Source organism: Hippocampus guttulatus, chromosome 17, assembly GCF_054856545.1.
Source record: "Hippocampus guttulatus isolate MCC_2025c chromosome 17, RoL_Hgut_1.0, whole genome shotgun sequence".
NCBI lineage: Eukaryota > Metazoa > Chordata > Actinopteri > Syngnathiformes > Syngnathidae > Hippocampus > Hippocampus guttulatus.
The window spans coordinates 11,949,589-11,968,145 of record NC_141277.1 but is presented as its reverse complement, the minus strand read 5'-3'; the positions used below and the strand labels follow the sequence as shown (position 1 = coordinate 11,968,145).

Sequence of the window (18,557 nt, the reverse complement as noted above, 5' to 3'; positions counted from 1 at the left end):
GAGCCGGGGGGCAATGAGTATGCCCACACCTGCTCTGCGCCTCTCACCGTGAGCAACTCCAGAGTGGAAGAGAGTGCAACCCCTCTCGAGAGAACTGGTACCAGAACCCAGGCTGTGTGTGGAGGCAAGTCCGACTATATCCAGTCAGAACTTCTCTGCCTTGCACACCAGCTCGGGCTCCTTCCCTGCCAGAGAGGCGACATTCCATGTCCCAAGAGCTAGCTTCTGCAGCCGAGGATCGGACTGCCAGAGTCCCCGCCTTTGGCTGCCGCCCAGCTCACATTGCACCCGACCCCTTTGGCCCCTCCCATGGGTTGTGAGACCATGAGAAGAGAAGTAAATTTATTCAATGAAATTACGGTACTCTAGAGAATGACAAAAACATAATTGTAAATGTCGTTTATAAAATAACAGTTAAATCCAAAAGCAAACAGAAAGAAAATAAAGGGTAACATAAAAAAAGAAAAACAACTTAAAATGATGGAAAGATTCTTAATTTAAAAAAAATGCAAAAATATATAAAAAGTCAAAATTAATTAAAATACACTTCAAAAATAACCCACAAAAAGCAAGAAAATAAGAATGAATCTGTAAAAAATGCAAAATAAATGCATTGACATGAAAAAAAGGAAAGTCGAGAGTAAAACATTTTTTTATGGGTGACGTTTGACCATCAGTGGCTGGTTCTTTGACGCCAAGCTGTTGTACACGTGATTTCCACTAAGTGGCGTTAAAGCCACGACTTAAATGCAACCGTAGCCATACTTGAAACATAATATGCCTTTATATCCGTACCAACCTCAACTAAATCAAGTGTTGTATTTCATACACGTGAATTTAAGTCTATAATAATTCTTTAAAAATATATAATTGTCTTCCATACATCCTCGTAAAATGTACGGTAGCTTGGAAATGCTTCGCATGTCAAACCACGTGATCACAAACCGCTATTTTAATTTGACCTGAAAACCTCACAGTGAGCGTCCAGATTCTAGCCAATCACGGAGTTGGCGTTCGCACAGTGAAATTTGCATGACATAGTGTATAAGATTACTGGCTCCTCCATTTTGTCCTCATTCGACCCCAACATGCCCGAGCCAGCAAAGTCTGCCCCTAAGAAGGGCTCCAAGAAAGCTGTCACCAAATCCACTGGGAAGCCCAACAAGAGGAGAAAGAAGGGGAGGAGAGAGAGCTACGCCATCTACGTGTACAAGGTGCTGAAGCAGGTGCACCCCGACACCGGCATCTCATCCAAGGCCATGAGCATCATGAACTCGTTCGTCAACGACATCTTCGAGCGAATCGCCTCCGAGGCTTCCCGCCTGGCTCATTACAACAAACGCTCGACCATCTCATCTAGGGAGATACAGACCGCCGTGCGGCTCCTTCTGCCGGGTGAGCTGGCCAAGCACGCAGTGTCTGAAGGCACAAAGGCGGTTACCAAATACACCAGCTCCAAGTAACCTACCCCGGTATCACCGTAACCCAAAGGCTCTTTTAAGAGCCATCCAAACCCTCAAGAGTCGGTCTTCCTAGGCGCTATTGGTGAAAGTTGTACGTTACAATTAAAGAAGCGATTTCTTTGAGGCTTGTAGTTGAAGAAATCTCAAATATTGTAGGCAAGAGTTATAATACATTTAATATCTAAGCGCCTTTCAAAACACTCAAGGACACCTTACAATCAAAACAAGAAAAATAAAACCGCAGAAAAAAATTTAATAAAAGGAGATGAATTTAAACTGAGTATGCGATTTTAAATAAGTGGGGTTTGAGATGTGATTTGAATGTGGGAAGAGAATCATTATTTCGGATCTTGGGTGGGAGTGAGTTCCAGAGTTTGGGGGCAGAGCGGCTGAAAGCACTGCACCCCATCGTGCTGAGACGGGCCGAGGGTACACAGAGGTGGAGGGAGGATGAAGACGGTCTTTGAGGATATCCTGGACAAGACAACCCCTCCCAGCAAGCGAACGAATGTCAAACAGTCCGAAGTCGACGCCGGCTACATCGCTGCCGTGAGGAGTATTAGCCGACCTAGGCAGACCGGCTTACACGCTGTGGTCCGTGGACCGGCCGCAGCCTCCGCCGCTGCCCCTGCGCGGCCGGCGGGAGGACGACCAAAAGGAGGCGATGCCCCCGGAGCCACCGAGGTGGAAGCCCCGACGAGACCCGCGGTGGATACACCTCCGGGAAGGACGAGGAGCGATGCCCGGAAAGTGGTGTAGCGCAGGTGGGGAGCCACCGAGCACTGCAGCAGACCCTCCGGGCAGACGGAGGAGCGACAGGACGGTCCACAGCAGCACGGCTCAGACACGGGCGCAGAGGGGCGGAGAAGACACGGGGGCCCGTCCGACAGCCGAACAGGCGACCGACGGCCCAAAACCACAATGAATTGTGACAGGAGTGTAGGGTTTTTCTTATGACGAAAGTAAACCGTAAAAACGCTTAAATTGCGGGTGAGCAGCGCCAGCGTTCACTCAACCCAGAAGTTATCCTCAAACCGGTGTCCCCTCCATATTCAAAGTTTCCTTTTTTTTCTAAACTAATGCTTATGTTAAATTGTTTTTTTTAAATTTTTGAACATTATATTATTTTATGTTATAGTTATATAAATTATATTGTTTAATAATTGTTGAAACATTCTTATGTTGCTTGCGTCTGCTTGGCTAAAGAGAAGCAGGAAGTGTTCTCGTTCATCCGTTCGGAGGTGCAGACGTTTTTTTCTTTCTCCTTTTAATAAACTGCATTAAAGGATTCCATCTCCCCTTTTGTCATTCGTAAAGAAGAGCCATCCACTGAAAAACAACGAAGCCCTCAACTTACACTTAAATTAATACTCATCACCAAAGTAAAAATGTTCTCTTAGAATGAGTTTAGTGGCCCTTAAAAGGGCCTTTGGGTTGGATCACCAATGGACGGCTTAAGCGTTTAACCGCCGAAGCCGTAGAGAGTGCGCCCTTGTCTCTTGAGAGCGTACACCACATCCATGGCAGTCACGGTCTTCCTTTTTGCGTGCTCAGTATAGGTGACGGCGTCACGAATGACGTTCTCCAGAAAAACTTTGAGCACACCGCGCGTCTCCTCGTAGATGAGTCCGGAGATTCGCTTGACCCCACCGCGCCGAGCCAGACGGCGGATGGCGGGCTTGGTGATGCCCTGGATATTGTCACGGAGAACTTTGCGGTGACGCTTAGCTCCTCCTTTCCCGAGACCTTTGCCTCCCTTTCCTCTGCCAGACATATTTCTTTAGTCGCTCAAAATAATCAACATAAACAACTGACTTGGGCGAAGTGGACTTTGTATTGCAGGACTGCGGACCTGAGAGAGGACAGTGAACAATTTATCTCGGGAAGGAGGGTTGGGGGAGGACCGTCACTCGGCAGCCTGCCCCCACCACTTCAGTCACCACACTACTTCCTTCCTTGAACATTTACATTAGAATATATTCGAACATTAGACGTTACATTAGAACAAGTTGTACTTTTTATCGTTTATGAGGGCATGGCAAAAGTTGACACTGCTTATCCTTGGTGGATGGCTGCTCGGTGATGTCGGCGATTGGCAATCTGAAGCGGGGAAACGGTTGACCAATCAGCGAAGAGATGTTAACACCGTGCTCTGATTTTGGTTGTTTCACATTTTACTGCTCTTGTTTGCTTTCAAAGGAGAGTCGTCAGCGTTGATGTGATCGTTCGAATTTCTCTTTGAGGGATTATAATGAGAATATTCTAATTTTTAAAATAATTTACACAAGAGTAGTCTGGAGCTTTGATACATACCATTCCGATAGATATTTGAAATACTTGTGAATATGCTATGCCAATTTTCAGGTCAGGGCGAGGGGGGGGGGGGTGGGTCACATACAGCAGCCAAGTTTGATATCAAGTATACTGAATCGGCAAAATAATAGGATAATTAATAAATACAAAGCCAGATGCTGGCAAGTGTATGGCCACTAAGATGCTATATTCAGCCTATTCAGCCTTGAACATGTATACTGTATACAGAAGTTACAAGTGCAGCAATCCCTTGTTTATCGCGGTTAATGGGGACCAAAACCACCCGCGATAAACGAAAATCCGCGAAATAGTGACCAATTAACATACAGTTAAAAAAAATAAAAGAATTTAAGTCCGCAAAAAGTCCGTGAGAAGCAGCAACACAACAGCGAGTCACATAGAGCAACATATACAGTACTGTACTCCATGCATAGGGACAAAAATTATGAATGTTTGAAAAAATCTGCGATGCACAGAATCCGCGATAAATGAACCACGAAATAGCGAGGGATCACTGTGTTTCATTTTTTTCTTCCTCTTAAAGTTAAGCTGCCGCCAATTGTAACATTTTCAGCACTTTATATGCTTTTTAATTTAAGTATTGTCCTCTTTCAGTAAAAGTTTCCCCGAGAGGCTTTGTTTCAGTTACAGCACTTTATATGGATACAATCCAGTAAGCCAGATCTATATGCTCAGGTTCAGGTTATTAAGTGTTTCATAAAGTTCATGTGGACAAACTTTGTGCTACTAACACACGACTCAACATACAACAGCAAAAGTTGATCATACTCAAATTATTTAAAACACTTTGTAAATTCAATTGAAGACCATCGGAAAATATTCAGCCTTCACCAAGACGAACAATGCTATGATTTTGTCTGTAGCATGTTGTGATAAACCTGTTGTGTGATGTACTTTTCACCTGTCGGAATCAAATGGTGTGTCGTTCGAAATAAGTTGCCACCCCTCCTGTTCTCAATAGAACATTGATGACTGTGCTCAATAAAGCTTTGGAAACACATAGACATTACATAAAGTGCATTGAACTGCTTTTTAAAAATGCTGCTGCTCATTTTTTTTACAAATGCATCAGGCATCCTTGGATGACATTGCTTCAAAATTGTGCTTCGGCGGTTGTAATCGTTCTGCTAATGTCACGTGACCAATTACGTTCGAGGCATTTGCGTCAGTTTGATGACCGTAAATGTTATTTGGTGCCCGCTGAGTAATCGCCAAACTATTAATTAGTGTGTTGTAGTAACTTCTATATTCATAATTCACCACCAACTGCAAACGTGTGAATGCAATGTTTTCATATGCTTGTCAGAGAGTTCATGATCATTTGGTAACGGGGTAGAAATAATTGCAGTCCCTTTAAGGACCGCCATGTTAGTCTGTTTGTTTCTATGGAAACCGACTTTCGGCGGGTCTCGTTTTGCGAGGGGAGTTTTTTTGGTGTGCTAATAAAAAAAAAAAAGAAAAAACGGCGGCCCGGTAGTCCAGTGGTTAGCACGTCGGCTTCACAGTGCAGAGGTACCGGGTTCGATTCCAGCTCCAGCCTCCCTGTGTGGAGTTTGCATGTTCTCCCCGGGCCTGCGTGGGTTTTCTCCGGGTGCTCCGGTTTCCTCCCACATTCCAAAAACATGCATGTCAGGCTGATTGGACGCTCTAAATTGTCCCTAGGTGTGAGTGTGGGCGTGGATGGTTGTTCGTCTCTGTGTGCCCTGCGATTGGCTGGCAACTGATTCAGGGTGTTCCCCGCCTACTGCCCGGAGATGGCTGGGATATGCTCCAGCACCCCCCGCGACCCTAGTGAGGATCAAGCGGTTCGGAAAATGGATGGTTGGATGGATAAAAAAAACGGAGTGCGAACGTGAGAAATTGTCGCTTTCTTCAAGTCTACAATTTCCAGTGTACGCTTTAATAACGACCAGTGAAAGGAACGCACAAAGTTAGCAGTCATTTTGATTTTATACCAGAGTAAGGTTGGCTTAAAGTGGCTTGCAGCATCTAAGATCGTACGGGCATTCAAATTGAGCCACAAAGTATCTATAATCAATACATCATTAATCTCGCCCTGTTCTGGGTAACTTGGGTAGAAACGTGAAAACGGAGGTGTGTGTGTGTGTGTGTGTGGTCCTCAAAAGGACCTTTGACCGTTTAAGATGCGGATTGGACACTTTAACCGCCGAAGCCATAGAGAGTGCGTCCTTGTCTTTTGAGAGCGTCCACCACATCCGCAGTAACGGTCTTCTTTTGGCGTGCTTGGTATACGTGACGGCATCACGGATTACATTTTCCCAGAAGACCTTGAGTACACCGCGGGTCTCCTCGTAGATGCGTCTCGAAATTCGTTTTACTCCCCCACGGCGAGCGAGACGGCGAATGGCGGGCTTGATAATTCCCTGGATATTGTCATGGAGGATTTTGCGGTGAAGTTTAGCGCCTCCTTTTCCGAGACCTTTGCCTCCCTTGTCTCTGCCAGGCATCGTGGATATTCTTGATAAATCGCCCTATGATGCATCCCGCTTTATCAGCCCTTTTTTATAAAGCAAGACTGCGGACCTGAAAGAGGACATCTGACCCAATTCAGTCCGAGTAAATTTAGCAGCCCTTCCCCCGCCTTGACCGAACTGAAATTGACCTTTCTCAGTAGTGAGTCGCTGATGGACTCAGTGACGATATGAAATGAGGGTGTGTATGGTTATTCGTATGCAAACAATCCCCAAGTAAAACAATTCTGCCACTCCATTCAGAACAAAGGCTGGTTTATGCTTTTATGAGCCATTCTGACGAGCTGCTCCGTATTTCAGTGAATGCGTGCATGTGTGCTGGTGGCTGGGCAGATACTAGGCAGTGGTCTGCTTGCTGCCAAGTTATTATGGAAGATGGCACAACACAGGAGGGGAAGAAATCAAAGTATGTCTGCTCCGAGTTGGTATCAATAATTACTTATACCAATCCATCCAACACTAAGAACGCCCATGAGAGTGTCAAGCTCATTTTCATCCCAGGCTGCATACTGAAGGAGTTATGATTTCCCTACAAGGGCCCATACAAAAATCTAAACAAAACTATTTCCACATCTAAAAATTTGCACCTGCATTTCATTGTGGTTACATTTAACATGTTAAATCAGAAGGGATGTCAAATTTTAAACGTCTGCAAGGACATTAGTGGGGAATTAAACACACGACTTACAATTTTGAAATGTTGAAGTCTGTACATTGAACAAGAAACGTGTGACTAAAGTAGCTTCATCCCCAATTTAGTTAAAATTACGATCTCTTACCCTAGTACGGTTAATTTCAGACTCACTAATGTAGGACAACGCATCGTCAGTATACAATCACGTTTTAATACAAAGTTGAGGAACATAACTCATTACGGAACAAATAGGTGGCTCTGAAAAGAGCCGTTTAATGGCGGTTGTAGATGACGGCTTTTACTTTGACTTGGCTGCCTTCTCAGTCTTCTTAGGCAAAAGAACTGCCTGGATGTTTGGCAGCACGCCACCCTGGGCGATGGTGACGCCGCCGAGAAGTTTGTTGAGTTCCTCGTCGTTGCGGACGGCCAGCTGCAGGTGACGAGGGATAATTCTGGTTTTCTTGTTATCGCGAGCCGCATTGCCAGCCAATTCCAAAATCTCAGCGGTCAAATACTCGAGGACGGCCGCCAAATAGACAGGAGCCCCAGCACCAATACGCTCGCCATAGTTGCCTTTACGGAGAAGCCTGTGGACACGTCCCACTGGGAATTGAAGTCCAGCACGCGAAGAACGAGTCTTCGCCTTAGCTCTAGCTTTGCCGCCGGTTTTGCCACGACCAGACATATTCACACAAGCGGTATTGAGATGCGATTCACAAATAGAACTGGCCTGTCACGCACAAGAGGTGTTATATAGAGGCCATTGCGGCTCATTGATTGGTCAGCTGAAGCAGGGATTTGGTTGTCCAATCACGAGAGAGGTGTACTCTTTTCAAAAGGCTGATGTCATGGTTTATATGGATACTATACGACATTAACTAACGTCTCCAACGCCATAAACAATACACACCAGTTCACTTCACATGATATTATTGTAATGCCGTTATGTTTAAAATCAAATTGCGTTATACGCGTGTGACTTAAATACAGTAACATTAAAATTAAATGCATGGTTTTTTTTAAATGTATGCTGCAAACACTATTAACATCGAGTATGGCTGGCTGCCATTATAATTAAGTTAGCCAACAACATTTCTTATCTTGTAAAAATACATTTGTGGTAATTTTGCTAGTTTTGTCTGCCTCTAGGTATGTGGATTTCTGTAACCTTTAGCTTGTGGTATGCATGGGGTTATTTTCATATACTGTAACCTGATAACATCCCAAGTCAATTAAAATTTTAGAACACTTAATTTCACTAACCCAGGTGTGGATAATCAGTTGAGAAACTGGCTGTCTGGATGGAAAATGTCACTGGTCAACAGCAGAATTTCATCAGAGATGGCTTTATGTGTCTCTAAAAGTGATTTTAATGCTGATTTTAAAAAGCTCTTGAACTTTACATACATGTTTGTTTTTAAAGCATGACCCTGAAAAGCTTGCACAATACAGCTATTATGTGTTGTAATTTATATTTAAAAAAATATTGTAATTTATCATTTATATAAGATATCGCAGTGTGGGACAAATAAAGGATATCTTATCTGATCTTATCTTATACCACATTAAAAAATATCCACCTGCTGCTGAACCTAAACTTGAACTAAATATATTGCTAAATATATGCTAGAGAGAAAAAAGTAAGATAATCTTTTCTTGTCCCACACTGAGGAAATTTGCAGTCTACAGCAACAAAATTGGGGGGTGGTGACCCCCCAAAGTGTTTCATTGCATGAAATAAATTTAATGTAAATAGTGAATATAGTAAATATAATGTAAATGAAAATTTTATTTTTAATTAAGGAACTAACAGATGACCATCATTGCATGAAATAAATGTAATGTAAATAGTGAATACAGTAAATATAATGTAAATGAAAATCCATCCATCCATCCATTTCCCGAACCGCTCGATCCTCACTAGGGTCGCGGGGGTGCTGGAGCCTATCCCAGCTGTCTTCGGGCAGTAGGCGGTGGACACCCTGAATCGGTTGCCAGCCAATCGCAGGGCACACAGAGACCAACAACCATCCACGCTCACATTCACACCTAGGGAGAATTTAGAGCGTTCAATCAGCCTGCCATGCATGTTTTTGGAATGTGGGAGGAAACCGGAGTACCCGGAGAAAACCCACACAGGCCCGGGGAGAACATGCAAACTCCACACAGGGAGGCCGGAGCTGGAATCGAACCCGGTACCTCTGCACTATGAAGTCGACGTGCTAACCACTGGACTACCGGGCCGCCAGTAAATGAAAATTTTATTTTTAATTTAGGAACTAACAGATGACCAACCATCCAGAAATCCTATATTTGAGTTCTGGATACAAGTACTATCTTAACGGTCTACCTTGTTGTCCCATGCCAACACGAGTGCTGGGATTTCACATTTCTTTCTATTTTGGCTTCAATTTATTAAGTCAAGACACATGAACCAAAAAATAAAATGGGAACAATATTGAATCATCAACTGCCAGGCTCTGACTGTCCGATTACGTCATTTCTAGGTGACAGCTGTTGTAAAACAGCTTCTACATACATACTGAAATTGAAACAATTGATTCCCGAAATGTTTAATATTTGTTTTGAAGTTCTAATCATGAGCAACTTATTTTTAAAAGTAAAAATCAAATGAGGCAAAGTTCAATGAAAGGAAGAATTTTATTACATTTTTGTGCAGTTGTTCCTGAGTAATATATGGGGAGGGGGGGGGGCATTTTTTCTTATCTCTGTGCCCTTAGAGAGAAAAAAAAAACATTGACAACATGCCTGGGGTGTCGCTAGCATTTTATACTTAACAATAAAATGCCCCAATTATGCCCCGGCTTTTAATTAGTGTAATAACGTAACGTGAAATATCACAAAAGCACGTAAAGGTCATTGGGTGCACACATCCTTAATTCCTGTGAAACAAAAATCGACGATGCTGGCTCCAGGACCAAAATACAGTATCACACCAATAATTACATTAATCCAAGGTTGGGGCAGGGGCAAACACGCTTGAAGATAAATTTCAGATTCAGCAATCTCATTGTGCAGATAAAAATAAATGACACTAGATGTTTATTCATAATTGTGACGGTAAATACTTGGTACACTTCGTTCGAGGTAAGCAGAGTATCTTTTAGGTTTTACTTAGCACATTTATAGTCTCAAATTTTTAAGAACGTTGCCACCAGAAATGTTCACCCTAACGCGGAGGTGTGCGTGGCTCTGAAAAGAGCCTTTGGGTTGGATTGAGATTGATGGAGGAGCAGCCGGCTACTTTGAACTGGTATACTTTGTAACGGCCTTGGTGCCTTCGGACACGGCGTGCTTGGCCAGCTCACCGGGCAGAAGAAGGCGCACAGCGGTCTGAATCTCCCTGGAGGTGATGGTTGAACGTTTGTTGTAATGAGCCAGGCGAGAAGCTTCAGAGGCGATTCGCTCGAAGATGTCGTTGACGAACGAATTCATGATGCTCATAGCCTTGGATGAAATGCCGGTGTCGGGATGCACCTGTTTCAGCACCTTGTACACATAGATGGCGTAGCTCTCCTTCCTGGTTCTCTTCCTCTTCTTACCGGGCTTGCTTGCAGACTTAGTGACAGCTTTCTTTGAGCCCTTCTTGGGCGCGGTCTTTGCGGGTTCTGGCATTGTGGGCAGTCGGGGGTAATCTCCAAATGACTGATGGTACGGCCGTTCATTCGGGGTATTTATAGACATTTGATGCAAATATGCCTGTGAAATCGCCCTTCGCCGATTGGCTGACACCATCTGCAGCGCTCGCTCGAATGCGTCGTTGGGTTTTCTTTGGTTGAATGCCTGCGGACCTAAAGGAGGATAGGTAATACAATTTGGAGACGTACTCGTTGACCCCGCGTATGCGTTCGTGAAGCAAAAATCTTTGTTCTATTTTATAAAAATAAATGTAATCGATATTTCACCGGGTGTCATCAAGAAAATGTAGGGGTTATTGTAACGGCACTATAATAGGATAAAATCACGTCGATTTGATCAAATTATAGTAACGTTCCAAAATTCCGCGTTTTTCCTGCATTGATGTCTTGAACAACAAGCTCTTACAATAAATGTTTTTTTGTTTGTTTGTTTGTTAATTACACTTGCCTACAATCGTTTGTAGATCTCAAACAATTTAGTCAGAGAGGAAGGACCCGTCACAGTAGATCAAATATGTACAATGGTTGTTTTCTTTAGGCAGATTCCTAACCGTGGCAATTGTATCATTTGTCAAATCCAAGGAATACCCAATGAACCATTGTTCTGAGGATAAGACACAGTATTTATTAATCGACTGTTCCAAATATTAAGGAGGTTTGGGCAGCCATGCAAAGCATGGGATGAAATATGAAGATAAATTACATAACCCTGTGAGACTGAGACAAGTCGCGCCCCCTGTTCCCCAAAATAACAGTTTCAAATTATTATGTGTTACTTACTTGTATGAAACTGTTGAATTCCAGATGTGCCATGTCAAGCCATGAGATTACTGTTGACAATAAAACCGTAGTCAAAAAAATCACTGTGTTCTCAGGAGAACTTTGACCAGGTGGTGCTCTTCCAAGGTTTCCCTGATTGTGTTTTGTGCGCTTTTGTGAACCCTTGCTCCGTATATATTTGTCGTATTTATGTTTTGTGTTCAAATAAAGCTCTTTAACAAGCAAAAGGGTGTGAAAATGTTTATTGTGTTATCACTTCACGGTGATGTCAATGCATCGCATTATGTGAGGCTTTTATTTTTAACATCTTGCCTCTGTGACGTCTATCTTCTCTTCCTTGCATTTCTTCACATGTTTTATATACATATTCAATTTATACAATATTATGGATGACGCATTCTGAATGTTTTGGTCTTTATTCCAGGATGCTTATTGGGAGGTTGGGCAAAACGCTGGTCCAAAAATGGACATAACGCATCCGCATCTTCTGTCTTACATAGTTCTTGTCCATCTTATTATTGATCTCCAGGTATTGGTGTCCATTGGTAAATTTAGGCCAGGTGGCGGGTACGCTCAAGTCTCCATTGTTGGGATCCCTGTGGACATAAAGAAACCATCACAAGCAAATGAACAGGGGACTCGATTACTTGGATTTTTTCATGCACTTTTTTTGTATTTTGGTCACAAGAAGTACCCAGTTTTGGCAAAGTTGGTCCAGTAGGCAATCATATAGCGAGCAAGATCACGGTGGCGAGGCCAGTATCCCAGCGGTGTGGTGAGAGGCTTTCCAAAGACGTACTGTAGGTCATCCGCGTGGTCAGCACCCACCCAGCTAGGATATGGCCTTCCGATGCCAGCCATACGGTTGGGCTCAGAGAAGAGATAGGAGTAGGTGCGACCAGATCTTTTGTGAGAAAAGAAAAGAAAAGAAAAACAAAATTGTTGTTAAAGTGCATTTAAATTGTAATTGCAACTCAAATTGAATCCCAAGTAAAATTCATGAACTGTGACTAATTTCTTTCGATGCATCCACAGTGATGACTTGAGATGCGAGAAACGTGATTTACAAGTTTTGTGGAGATACAAGCCATCCTTTGGACGATGCTTTTCCTGTGACTTGCAAGCAAAAACGTGCGATACACTTCACAACATACAGCGGTTTGGAAGATCTCTCTCAAATAAATTCTTAAATAAGAATCTTTGAGATGTATACTGGAACTCCGAGTTTAAGTTTACTGTCAAACACAACATAAATTAAACACAAAGACAATTACACTTTGCGCATTTAAAAAAAATAACCCCACAAAGCTTTGCCTTAATAAAGTCCATTTAGCTTCATGCTAACAAACAAAGCAAAACGCAAGTGCGAACTAAAAGCATTGGTGTCGCTAAGTTGCAAACCGTTAAGCAATGGATATTTGAACACAAACAGTGGAGCAACACAGACAGACAATGCGGCAACACTGTAAGGCATATATTCTTTATCCTTCTCAAAAAACGACTTATATAACGGCTGCATGTGGATTCACTTGTGAATTACTCTGTGTTATGCCTTTTGTATATATTATACTGCCGCCAGGTAGCCAACCCGTGCACACCAGAAGGAGCAGTACAATGTCTGTGGAACTGAAGCAAAAAAGGTGGCAAAATTTGTTTCATTCTTTACATTCGATTTCATTATGTAATGATCCTATGTTTTATAAAGTATAATATTATGGAGTAATATTTTTCTTTTTAAAATGTACACTCCCATTTTTTTTTCTCGGTGGGAATGAATTGTAAAGACGTAAAATATAATGGACAATAACAAGTGAAAAGCAAAACTGTATGCTCACTTGGCATTAGCAGCATGAAGGTAAAGGGCAGCCTGTGTAGGAACCAAGAAGATGTAATCTGTTCCAATATCCACAATTGTTCTCTTTATGTCCTCCTTGCTGGGATTGGATGCCCATGTTGAAGTGTACGTGGAGTATGCTTCATCCAGACCGGCCTTGCCCGTCTCTCGAGTATATGAAGCCAGCAGCCGCTTCATGTCCTCACTGGCAATAGGAGGGTGCAAGAAGAAAGGTGATGTCAATTGAAGCAAAAAAACTAACAAAAAAAACCTGACAGAGGTCCTGAAATACGTGGACAGTGACATGATTTGGATGCTCTATACCCCACCATCATGGATTTGAAATAGAAGTGTTGACAATAAAAAGGCGATTTACCACAAAGGAATGACATCCATTTCGGCAGATGATGTTAATTTTCAGGGTCTCAAAACTGACATTCGACATGAGTGCAAATATAACAGAGTGAAAATGTTGTTGGCAAATTATTTTCTAAATCAGCGGCCCCTAGACAAATACTTCGCGACCTCATTGTGTATTCCGATAACTGCAGCAAATCCTTACATGGGCGTTTCTACAAGGTGGGAGTTGATTGAAGGGACGTCGAATGCAGTGAAAAAATGTCCATCCATGTCATTGACTCCTGCAATGTAGTCGATATCAGCGGCATTGTGGAACAACTTGGAAGGTGCATCGGGCAGGAAATCCCCATCAATTACAGCTGACAGGACCAAGTTGTTTACAAGGGGGGCTGAAGGAAAGAGAAACACTTTAGACACTTTTCCTTCAAAGTATATGTAGCTACGTGTAGCTTTCCAACTTTAAATTAAAATACACAGTGTACAGTATAAGAATATTATTTCTGATCATTGATTCAAATTCTTTCGAAAACAATGTTCTTTTTTTTCCAGCATTGAAATAATCAGATTCATTCCTTTCATGGCCCAATTCAATGACTTGCTTATTGATTGATTGACTGATTTTGACCGGTTTGTGTTCTCTGGCTTTGCCGCAAGAGTGGAATGCACCACGAAACACACGGTGACCCCAACTGGTCTTGAGGCCATGATTAATCAACCAGTTAGAAAAAATGCACTTTAATTAAGACTTTCATGCACCCTGTAACCTGATAACACGATAAGATGTCCACTGTAGTAACCGCTGTCCCTGAACGGGTTAATTGTGGTACTAAAATCTTGTGACCTTAACTAACCTCTGTGGCAGCATAAAATAAATAAATAAATAAATAAATGAAATTCAAGGAATGCCCAAGGCCAGCAAACCAAAGGCTCTTGAAATTAGAAGTGTGTGTTTGGTGTGGTTTCGGAATAAAATAACTTTGGATTGAATTCTGCTTGCTTGTTGATCTACTTACAGTATCAAGTAAGGCAGAATATGGCCACTAAGAGTGAATCAGCAGTAAGTGATGTGAGCTGGGTTCTTTACCATCTGGTGAGCCGGACAAATTGAGAGGGCCAGCTTTTGTGAGGAGCACGGGATCGGTCATCTTCAAACAGGCGGACATTCGGTCATCAGTGGGACAGTTGACCTTAAGAGCAACCTGAGGAGAGCGGCGAGAATCATTCTGTCACTGTTTTACAGCCAGAAAAACAAAAATGACAGAAAGGAGTTATGTGTACCTCTTCTGCGATCTTGCGGGGGTTCTTGATGATCCCCCAGGGGCAAAGAGCAACGCCACTTTGGGAGATGGCTCTCTTGATGAGGCCTTTGTTGTGGGGAGTGAGGGTCTGTGAATGGACACATGTCAAAATTATGACTTCTAGTGTGTTCCTTTCGGTGTAGGAATCCACATGACGAGTGATGAATGTTATTGGGCTGCTTGATGATGATGTGCTGCCTCCGTGAGTGGAAAATACGATGCGGCCCATCACAGGAGTGGAGGGCGGCGTTTGTACTGGCTCATTTGCATGTGACTGGACTGCCATTATTTCAAAAGTGCTGTGGAATTAGTCGTCCTTGGGGTATTTTGATGAAAGCTCATACACTAAGACACCAGGGAACGGTTTTAATTGAAAAATTCTCCTGTAATATGGGAATTATGCGACAGTAAAAGGCAGACAATGCTGCATTGATACAATAAATGAGAGGTGAATGAGTGATATTGAGAAAAAAATAAAATAAAATCAAGAATTAAACAATTCTCAAAGGGAGATTAATGCCGCATTTCATAAATAATGGACCAGCTTTGTCTTATAAATCTGAACCACAATTACTGCATATTCAGTCACCATAAATGTAAAGTTTGAAGGTGTGTGTTGCTTTGTAGCAGATTTAGTACTGGCGCGTACTGTGCCTGAAAAAAAAATCAATATGAAATAAAAAACTGGTCAAGTTAAATGGCCCACAATTTACTACAATATGAAATTTTAAACTTCCCATTTTGTGTTACATTTTTCAAATGTTCATTCTATACTGACAAATATTTCCAACCCACACCTTGAAAAAAATTCCACTTTTGCTAGCTAGTAGTTGAGAATTACTGGATGCATTTGTTCATGAAAAGATGCGAGTGAAAGACAAACAAGTAAGCATCCCACCTGGAAGCTCACGCTAGCGCCACCTGCAGACTCCCCAAAGATAGTTATGTTGTCTGGGTCTCCTCCAAATGAGCGGATGTTCCTGTGAACCCAGGCAATGGCAGCCTGTTGATCCCAGAGACCGTAGTTCCCTGTCAAAGGCCATACAAAAAGGATTTGAAAATGTTTTTCTAATTTTGCGCTGCATTCTGCACTGTGAGGCCGACATGCTAACCAGTTGACCATCACATTGGTCTAAATTTGACAGCATTAAAAAAAAAAATAGTCAAGTTCAAACATTGCGACTGCAATGACGATGAAATCATTTATTAGCAATTAATTTGCTAGCCTGGTAGCACTTAAATCCGTACCCAAGCAAGAGTTCACTTTTCAAAATGGTATCTGACCCTACTCTAGTGCCTCGAGAAGAAGAAGAAAAATCACCGCCTAGTACCTGGTAAACTAGAGTCTCCAGTGCTGAGGAAGCCCAAAGTTCCCACTCGGTATCCCAGAGTGACCACTATGACGTTTCCTCTATCTGCAATCTCCTGCCCATCGTAGAGATAATTATTCAGGAAGTTAGCACCCATCGACCCTCCAGCCAGGAAGCCGCCTCCATAGATCCAGACCATGACTGGAAGATTCGTTGACACTAGGAAGTAAAGATAATTATCATTCACTCGGGTCCTTTACACGACCCAAAAAGTCACCTTGAAGATTTGCTAATTAGGCTTTGGGCGGCCTGGGCACGACGGTGCGTTAGGAGACTTGTTGCTTAGCACGGGCTTCACTCATGACTTACCCGATCGGCCATGAGGAACCCAGATGTTAAGGTAGAGACAGTCCTCACTTCCTCTCGTGTCAGTCATGAGTAAGGTCAACTGAAGGCACCGCTTCCTGTATTCAGTGGCCTTCAGAACACCTGATTATAGACATGTTAAAGTTAGGACATGGAACTCTGTGGGGGTCATTACAGACAGTGACATCCATTTTTTTGTTTTCATTTGTTCCCAAAATTAATTCTGGATAATTTTTGTTTTTTTTTAGTTTAGTCTATATTCAATCAACTCACCGTCCCAACCAGGATGACGCTGTGGTTTCTCAAACCTTCCGGGAATGTCGGCAAACGGAACCCCTTTGAAGATGTCCATATGGTGACGGTACCCAAGACGGATGTTCTCGCCCTCCACCATGCCGCCCTCAGTGTACACCACCCCAAGCTAAAGATGCAAATGACCATCAGACATTGATGTATTTTGGAAGTTCGTCAACAGTTAATAATCTCTTCATTTGATTCTGTCAGTCTGAATTAAATTTCACATTTTAAATATTTGAAATTGAGTATTTGGGAATCTGTTACATGCATTTTATTTGCCATTCAAAAATATATGTATTCATTATTTTCTCAGCCTTCCTATGTATTGGTCAAGCCCCACTTGAGCCCGGGAGAGAAAAAAAAAATCCTGGATCCTTTTGGCCAAAGTCAGGCTACATCCTGGACTCGTTGTAAGTCAGTCACGGGTCACATCTATCAAGTATCAAATACAACTTTATTGTCAAATGTGCTGCATGTGCAACACACAGCACAGATGAAATTTCTTCCCTCTCAAGACAACATTAAACAAGAGTTTAGACTCTTCTAGACTAGACTTTCAACTTTCTTTCCCAACCACTGACTCCATTAAATCTAATATATATTATCGAATAAAAGACATTTTGTCACTTACAGAAGTGGCAGACACCATCTCCAGAAAAACAGCAACGGTGACCAAGATCCCCAGCTTCTCCATCATGACCAAACTGAGATCCTCGATGATTGGCCACTGCGCTTTTATAATGTGGACACTCCCCCGGACCCACCTATGAACGTGTGATTTGTTTTCGCTGCATTTGTAGTGATGTGGGGCAAGGGAAGTTGACACAGCTGTGTTTTTAACTCAAAGTCACACTGCAAAGTTAATCATCACACCCATAGTTTTATGAGATTAACAGCATTTCTTCGTATATACATATTTTGATGTCACATTATGCGATTTTATTAATAAATAAACATTTCGGACAAGGAACCAGACCGAGAATGCATATCAGTCGGACAAAGGCAACCCATTTTGCATTTTTCAATAACTATTTTGTTTAATAATTCTAAACACGCGGCCCCGGTGGGCAACTGGTTAGCATGTCGGCCTCACAGTGCAGAGGTGCAGGGTTCGATTACGACTCCGGTATTCCAGTGTGGAGTTTGCATGTTCTTCCCGTGCCTTTGTGGGTTTTCTCCGGGTACTCCGGTTTCCTCCCACATTCCAAAAACATGCATGGCAGGTTGATGGGACATGCTAAATTGTCACTAAGTGTGAGTGTGAGCACGAATGGTTGTTTGTCAATGTGTGCCCTGCGATTGGCTGGCAACCAGTTCAGGGTGTGCCCCGCCTACTGCCTGATGACAGCTGGGAGAGGATCCAGTACACCTGCGACCCTTGTGAGGATAAGAGGATTAGAATATGGATGGATGAATTATCAACACTGGACAACAGCAAATTTTGATCAGAGATTGCTTTATGTGTCCTTAATGTATTTTTGATGCTGATTTAAAATGTGTCTTTACTTTCTCTGTAGCACGTCAGGTTTTTGAGATATTTTCATTTTTTGGTTATAAGTTTGACCTGTGAAAGCTTGTGCAGTATAGATTTTATAGCAGCTGTTGATTTAGGAAGTAACTGGCAGCAAACATTTTAAATTTGTAATATTTACACTAATGTCAAATGTCAGTTTTGTAATTTACAGCAGAAGGGGTGTGTAAACCTTTTATATGCACTATGTATGCAATCA

The 18,557-nt window shown here is 42.5% G+C and overlaps 6 protein-coding genes across 6 annotated transcripts; 1 reads left to right on the top strand and 5 right to left on the bottom strand.

Moving 5' to 3' along the window:
- The first annotated feature begins 1,082 nt into the window (after positions 1-1,082).
- LOC147192134 (histone H2B-like) lies at positions 1,083-1,695 on the top strand. The gene has a single exon (XM_086135583.1). The coding sequence runs from the start codon at positions 1,089-1,091 to the stop codon at positions 1,461-1,463; it is 375 nt and encodes a 124-aa protein (XP_085991709.1). The 5' UTR covers positions 1,083-1,088; the 3' UTR covers positions 1,464-1,695.
- A 1,033-nt stretch (positions 1,696-2,728) lies between these two features.
- Positions 2,729-3,588, bottom strand: LOC147192133 (histone H4). The gene has a single exon (XM_086135584.1). It carries the CDS (start codon positions 3,235-3,237, stop codon positions 2,926-2,928), a length of 312 nt encoding a protein of 103 aa, XP_085991710.1. The 5' UTR covers positions 3,238-3,588; the 3' UTR covers positions 2,729-2,925.
- Positions 3,589-5,418: 1,830 nt separating this feature from the next.
- LOC147192132 (histone H4-like) lies at positions 5,419-6,497 on the bottom strand. The gene is given in 2 exon segments (XM_086135101.1): positions 5,419-6,031; positions 6,034-6,497. Coding segments are annotated over 2 exon segments (306 nt in total). The 5' UTR covers positions 6,266-6,497; the 3' UTR covers positions 5,419-5,957.
- A 616-nt stretch (positions 6,498-7,113) lies between these two features.
- LOC147192131 (histone H2A-like) lies at positions 7,114-7,631 on the bottom strand. Its single transcript, XM_086134663.1, has one exon. The coding sequence runs from the start codon at positions 7,606-7,608 to the stop codon at positions 7,222-7,224; it is 387 nt and encodes a 128-aa protein (XP_085990789.1). The 5' UTR covers positions 7,609-7,631; the 3' UTR covers positions 7,114-7,221.
- Positions 7,632-9,565: 1,934 nt separating this feature from the next.
- LOC147192130 (histone H2B 1/2) lies at positions 9,566-10,577 on the bottom strand. The gene has a single exon (XM_086135750.1). The coding sequence runs from the start codon at positions 10,557-10,559 to the stop codon at positions 10,185-10,187; it is 375 nt and encodes a 124-aa protein (XP_085991876.1). The 5' UTR covers positions 10,560-10,577; the 3' UTR covers positions 9,566-10,184.
- A 1,012-nt stretch (positions 10,578-11,589) lies between these two features.
- On the bottom strand, positions 11,590-17,534 carry LOC147192129 (bile salt-activated lipase-like). Its single transcript, XM_086135752.1, has 11 exons — positions 17,459-17,534; positions 16,804-16,951; positions 16,534-16,653; positions 16,186-16,383; positions 15,753-15,883; positions 14,835-14,942; positions 14,641-14,755; positions 13,759-13,945; positions 13,198-13,401; positions 12,057-12,266; positions 11,590-11,958 (listed from the first exon to the last, which is right to left on the bottom strand). The coding sequence occupies exons 1-11, from the start codon at positions 17,522-17,524 to the stop codon at positions 11,778-11,780; spliced, it is 1,668 nt and encodes a 555-aa protein (XP_085991878.1). The 5' UTR covers positions 17,525-17,534; the 3' UTR covers positions 11,590-11,777.
- Positions 17,535-18,557: the final 1,023 nt, after the last annotated feature.